At 39.4% G+C, this 5904-nt stretch overlaps 1 protein-coding gene across 1 annotated transcript; it reads right to left on the reverse strand.

Annotated features, from left to right (window-relative positions):
• Window positions 1-217: 217 nt before the first annotated feature.
• On the reverse strand, window positions 218-1863 carry LOC135427186 (cytochrome P450 CYP12A2-like). The gene is made up of 4 exons (XM_064680634.1): window positions 1538-1863; window positions 1130-1272; window positions 861-1075; window positions 218-799 (listed from the first exon to the last, which is right to left on the reverse strand). The coding sequence occupies exons 1-4, from the start codon at window positions 1861-1863 to the stop codon at window positions 218-220; spliced, it is 1266 nt and encodes a 421-aa protein (XP_064536704.1).
• Between the last annotated feature and the right edge of the window lie 4041 nt (window positions 1864-5904).

Here is a 5904-nt window from a genome sequence, read left to right on the forward strand (position 1 = left end):
TATTTCATTTGAATAGAAATGGAATCAAGTGCAAATATATAATTTTTTAAGCATTCTGACAAAGTTTTTTTGTATTTAAATTAAAGTAAAATATGTTTAAAGTCTTCTTATGTAAAAATGCGGAAATAGCCAGAAAAACAGTTTTTTATTATATTCCCTACTGCGTACCACGTTCCGACATCTTCAGGTTTATATAAGAGCAATACTTAAGTCAGGATCAGTCCTTTAAATCGATAAACTTGAACTGCAGCGGAATGCTTGGCATGGACAGCTGATAGGCAATGAAGGGCTTGTCGGCCGGATGATGGAATTCTACTTGAAAGTTTCTAAGCAAACGAGAGACACCCACTTCCAGCTCCATTTCGGCAATGCGACGACCTATGCAGCTGCGGGAGCCAAAGCCAAATGGCAAATAGGCAAAGGGATGACTGGACTTGGTGGCCATGGGACGGCCATTGGAGCCACTGGAGTCGTGTTGCTTTTGACGCAGCCAACGCTCGGGTATGAACTGGTCCGGCTGCGAGAAATGCTGCTCATCGCGCCACAGATTCAAATGGACCATGGCAATTTCACTGCCCGGTGGCACTGTGTAACTGCTGAGCACCAGTTCCTGCCTCGTGCTGCGCACATTGGCCGAAGTCAGTGGATAAAAGAGCAAATAGGGCAAATTCTTCATGGACTCAACCGTAAGGGGCGTATCCTTCTCTGGCAAAATTCCAAGAATTTCTGTGCGTAGTTTTTCCTGCTTATCGGGATGCTGGGCGAGCGCCAGTACCATAGCCGCAAAGGTGCTGGTTGTCTATAAATTAGAGAAATCTTACTCTGGCTGAGTTAGTTTATTTAGAAGCTGTTTTACGCACCGTATCGACACCGCCGAACATCATGTCCAGCGCCATAACAACCGCATATTTGCGATTAATAGCCAACAGTTTTTCCAGTTTTTCCTCAGTCGATTTCTCAATGCGTTCCATCGCCTCCTGCACGAATTTGTCTGTTATCTCGAGACCTTCGTCCAATACGCTGAGGACATCACGCAATTTGGGTGTCTTGAACTGACGCCAAAGTGAGGGCTTTACTTCCAAATCGACAGACAGTTCCATGAAACGTTGCAACAGCGTAAAGAATCAACGCCCTTCGGCATTGGTGTTGTCTATAAGACCCAGTTGACGATCCAGTGCAACACGGCCGAGAGACTCCAGTGTCCAGGCGCTGATCTCATCTTTAAAATTAGCGGGCATCTCCAAAGTTTCAGGATCGCGTATAAGTTTTATGCTGCAACAAAAATGTTTAGGTTAAACGCAGGATGACTTCAATCGTTAATAGGCTTATCGATGTATTTAATTTAATTTATGGATTTATTATTGATCGATTTATCTTTTATCGATTTATCGCTTACCGATTTGTTATCTATCCACTTATCGTTTATCGATGTTTCTTTTATTGATTTGTCGCGTATCGGTTAATCGCTTAGTGATTTATATTATAATCGATTTCATCGACCGACCGATCTTCGTTTATCGATTACCGTTTTACTTACCGCTTTAAAAACTGTTGGTTAATGCTATCCAACGCGCCCAAATACAATTTGACATTCTTGGGTTGTATTATAATTGGATTTACGGCCGAACACATATTGCCCCAGGCCTTATCCTGCGACGTAACCAGACCCGACTCCACGCCAAAGTAATCAACACGATGCACATTGCGATGATAGTTTAGGAGTTCGAAACCCTTGCGATAGGGCCAAATACCATCGTGACGATACACCGTCTCGAAATCATCGGGATTTTGTGTTATTATAAGCGGCGGCTTGCCGAATATACTTTTGAGCATTACAATATTGCCGTCACCGTCCTGCAGCATGGCATTCGTTATATCATTGAGATTTGCACCTTTGAACTTGCCACCTGGCAAAAAGCCCAAAATCAACGCTCGGCATCTCCTTCAGCGGCTTTGCTGGCGCCGCTTTAGTGGGATTTGCTGCTGCGGAGTAGCGACGCTTTATAAAAAATTAATGATTATAAATTAATAACAAGGCATACAAAAAACTTCGTTTTTTGGCATCTAAATAATGTAGGGGATGATGATAAGATCTTGCACATATATGTGTGTGGATCATAGAGGAACTTAAGATGTTTCTAATGAACTTAACACAAGAAATGGAAGTTGTGGAAGTTGTATGATATAATAGTACGATCTGAACTCATAAGGTAAAGTATATTATATTATCATTGAGTTTCAATTGTTTTCGTTGACTAAGTTTGCATACATATGTTGACATGCTTCTGCCCTGCTCTCACACATTATACATATACACTGACACATATGCGTAGCTCGTGTCTATATATGTATACTTACATACAAGCGCCAAATCCAAATATAAGATCATTTTTCGTATTCTATCATTAAGGGATCCATTTATTTTATTTCGATTTGCAGCCTTGATATTTATCAGAAATTTGTTTCTATATTTAGGCGCACTGCTGCACATACAGCTGCAATATACACACCTGCTGCATTTGCTGCGTAACTGTTACAGAGCTGCTAAGTTTTGTTGTTGTTTTTAAACATTTAATAGTTAGCAAATATTTTAAGTTGCGGCGTCATCGTGAAGGCTGTTTTGTTTGTGTTGCGTCTTGTTGCACGCCTTGTTTGCTTCACTCGTGCTGTTCGATACACACGCGCTTTGTCGTTGTTGTATGCTGCCCGCGTTGCAACTCGCCGCGTTAGCTGCTCGCCGTACACTGAATTCGCTTAGGCGCTGACCCTGCCAAATATGTATCAAACATAAGCAGTGACTGACGCAATTAGCGGCACATTTATTCAAACATATCGAGAGCGTAATTTGTTATCGCGCTCAGCCGTTTGCCGGCATGTGTTTGATTGGGCGAGAGTCAGCTAGAAAATTGGGTGTGTGTGTGTGTGTGGGACAAGATACGATTAATCGTAATAACGTTAACGGTTTCCTAATATGTTTACGTTTTAACGTACCTCTCTCTCTCTCTCGCTCTTTATAATTCTTTTACCAGTTTATAATGCGATCATTGACGCTCGCTAGTTATCCAATCTAAGTATACTCGCTAAATCATTCGTCCAGTTGGATAATGTTTGAACTTTGCATGCGTACATAGATACATACATATGCATATATAAACACAATAACAAGACTTTAAGAAAAACATATAAGTTTATTGTCTAGCTATACCTTCTTTGTATGTACATATGTATTTATATGAAAAGTTCTATAATTTGATAAATTTCGAAAAATTTCAGCTTTAAGATTTATCTAATATCATATTTTATCAAATTTCTTATTGCAATCAAAGCCTCAATAAATACCGTTACAGTCGGTAGTGCATTGTATTTTCCTACGTATTGCTATGCTTGTATATAGCCCAGGAAATGCACTTTAATTTGAGCTGTAAGTTAAAAGTTTCGCATTTGTCAACATTTTGCATTTTTAAAATAACAATTTCCCGGTCAGCAAACAAAATGTAGTCGCTGCTTCAAAATTATTTGCGCAACTGGAGCAAACAAATTATAACAAGAATGAATGCTGTGAGCGTAAGTGTGCGACTAGCAAATACCCTGTAAATATATATATGTCAATATATATGAGCTAGTATCTATATGCTAACAAGATATGTTGAGATGTGTTTGACAAGAGCTTTTATCTTGGCTTGCTTAAGTACAATATGGACCCTTTTTTAAATATTAACGACGCTCAAAGCTTAAAATTGTTGAGAATTAAAAGGCATTTGTTTGAAAGGAGGGAGACTGAACGGTACTTCAATCCTTTTTAACTAATCTTGTTGATTAATTGCAGTTCAAGTTTTTGTGTGTATTGATGGGACAATATCGTGTAGTAAAGTGCACTTGTATTTCGATGCATATTGAAAATTGACCTAATATATATTACATATTTAATTGCACAACAAACTCTAGTTACCTTTGCCCGTTACATACGTCATTTAAATTTGTGCACACCCCATTTACCACAATCTACCAGTACAGGGTATCAACTATGCTGCCCCACTTTGCAAGCAAGTTTCTCAAGAAACACAATTTTTCCCGCTGCCAACTGCTTGAATAAATACACAAATTCAGCTTGGCTTTAAATCACTTTTGGTCCGTTTGTCGCTTTATGATTTATATGTATTTATGGTAAATGACATTTTAATAGACTCGAGAGCTAATTAAATTTGCATTTCAGCTGCGCAACGGGCTGCAGACAATAAAATGGCTCAAAATGTCGCCACGTGCGATATGTCAGCCACGTAACATATGAATAAATTATTTAACATTTCCGACAAGCCGCCAAAAAAAAAATACCAAAAAAATAAAAATAAATAAAAAATGGGAAACTACAAGCAAAGTTGCCGAAAACTTTGCGCATTAGCCAAAAACGGCGGCCTGAACTTTGTCGTTGGCGGCAAATGTAATTTATCAGGGCGGAAATAAGTAAATCAAAAACAATTTAAAGCACGTTCTCTGTGGGGGCGGGCCAGGAGCTGCTGCTGCTGCCATCATTAGCAGAATGGTTATGGAACCAAGGGGGGAGCGGGGTGAGTGCGCAACTGTCAGGATATGCGAAAAGGAGCAGAATCAGGCGGCAGCTTTAACTTAATTAGCTCGTCTAAGCCAACTAGAAATGGGCTGGCATTGTCTGCAAAAGTCACGCAGTGTTCACAGCATACCAAAGCCCGATGGCCTCTCTGGCAAACTTGGCTAAAAGTTCAACAAACATACACACACACACACACACACTCACACCAATACAGCAACTCACACACATAGCTAATGAAATTTTGAAAATTTTCCAACACGCAGCCGACGAACCTCAAAAGCAATTAATCACCTGCATTAAAGCGCGTTAGGTGCCGACATCTGAAACTCAGCTCTCACTCTGTATGTGTGCTGTGTGTGTGTTGGTGTGTGTATCTGTGTGCGTAATGATGTTTGCTGAAGGACTTGCCACCCTTGGTGAGTGGCCTGACAAAACTGAGATCCGCATCGCCTTTGCCTCCGCTCCCTGTACCCGTCTCCCTTTAGCCCACAAAAAAGTTGAGTGCTTTGTGTTATTGTTTGCTCAGCAGCCAATTGTGTTTGCTTTTTGGTAGTTAATCCTATTAATTAGCCAACTGTGTGAGTGCCAACAACAAAATACTTGCGAATAATGCCCCCAAAAAAAATATATATATATATCTAAAAAATAAATCATCACGGGATTTCGGTTCGGTTTTCGTTCAGCCCATCAAATTGATTAACAGGCAGCTCGGCTCAACGTTGAAGGCAAAAGTTTTCTTGACAAGCGCAGGAAACTCTTAACAAATATTCTAAAAATTAACAAAAGTCGTTGGCATATTAAGCTAGACATTAAATTTATATCTTCTTCAACAATTTATTGCAAATTAAGGCTTAACAAATTTTAAAGAGTTAAAATAACTTTTAGTCTACATATTTAATTTCCAAATAGAAGGGAAATATTTTAAATAAAAGCGGTTCGCATTGCAGTTTTTGCAGCAAAGCATGCTCAATGCAAACGTTTAAGAATGTCGCAGGAAGCAAAATTGATAAATCAAATGACTTTGAGTCTGTTGGAAGAAAGCGGGAGAAAACTTAGCTTTGAAAAGGGTTATTTTTTTGGGAAAAGGGGGAAAGGCAAAAGAAGAAAGAAAGGAAAAGGGAGAGAGGGAAAGAGAGAAAAAGGGATAGAGATATAGAATAGAGGAGAAAGAAAAGCTATAGAGTTTAGAAAGAGAGAGAAAGGCAGAGCAAAAGAAAAGTAGCTTTGGGAATACGGGACAGTGAGAAGGATTGGAAAATATAAAGAAAGAGAGAGAGGGAGAGATAAAGAGAGCGAGAGAGAGAGAGAGAGAAAATGAGACAGAAAAGAAGAATCAG

The sequence above is a fragment of the Drosophila montana genome, unplaced genomic scaffold (genome assembly GCF_035044405.1).
Source record: "Drosophila montana isolate Dmon_TW-CO22-7 unplaced genomic scaffold, ASM3504440v1 contig_2127_1, whole genome shotgun sequence".
NCBI lineage: Eukaryota > Metazoa > Arthropoda > Insecta > Diptera > Drosophilidae > Drosophila > Drosophila montana.

Coding starts and splice junctions, on each gene's coding strand:
- LOC135427186 (XM_064680634.1), bottom strand. CDS start 1,863: ATGCTGCAGGACGGTGACGGCAATATTGTAATGCTCAAAAGTATATTC. Junction 1,273..1,537: donor AACCAACAGTTTTTAAAGCG/GTAAGTAAAACG, acceptor TTTTTGTTGCAG/CATAAAACTTATACGCGATC. Junction 1,076..1,129: donor CAACACCAATGCCGAAGGGC/GTTGATTCTTTA, acceptor TCGATTTGGAAG/TAAAGCCCTCACTTTGGCGT.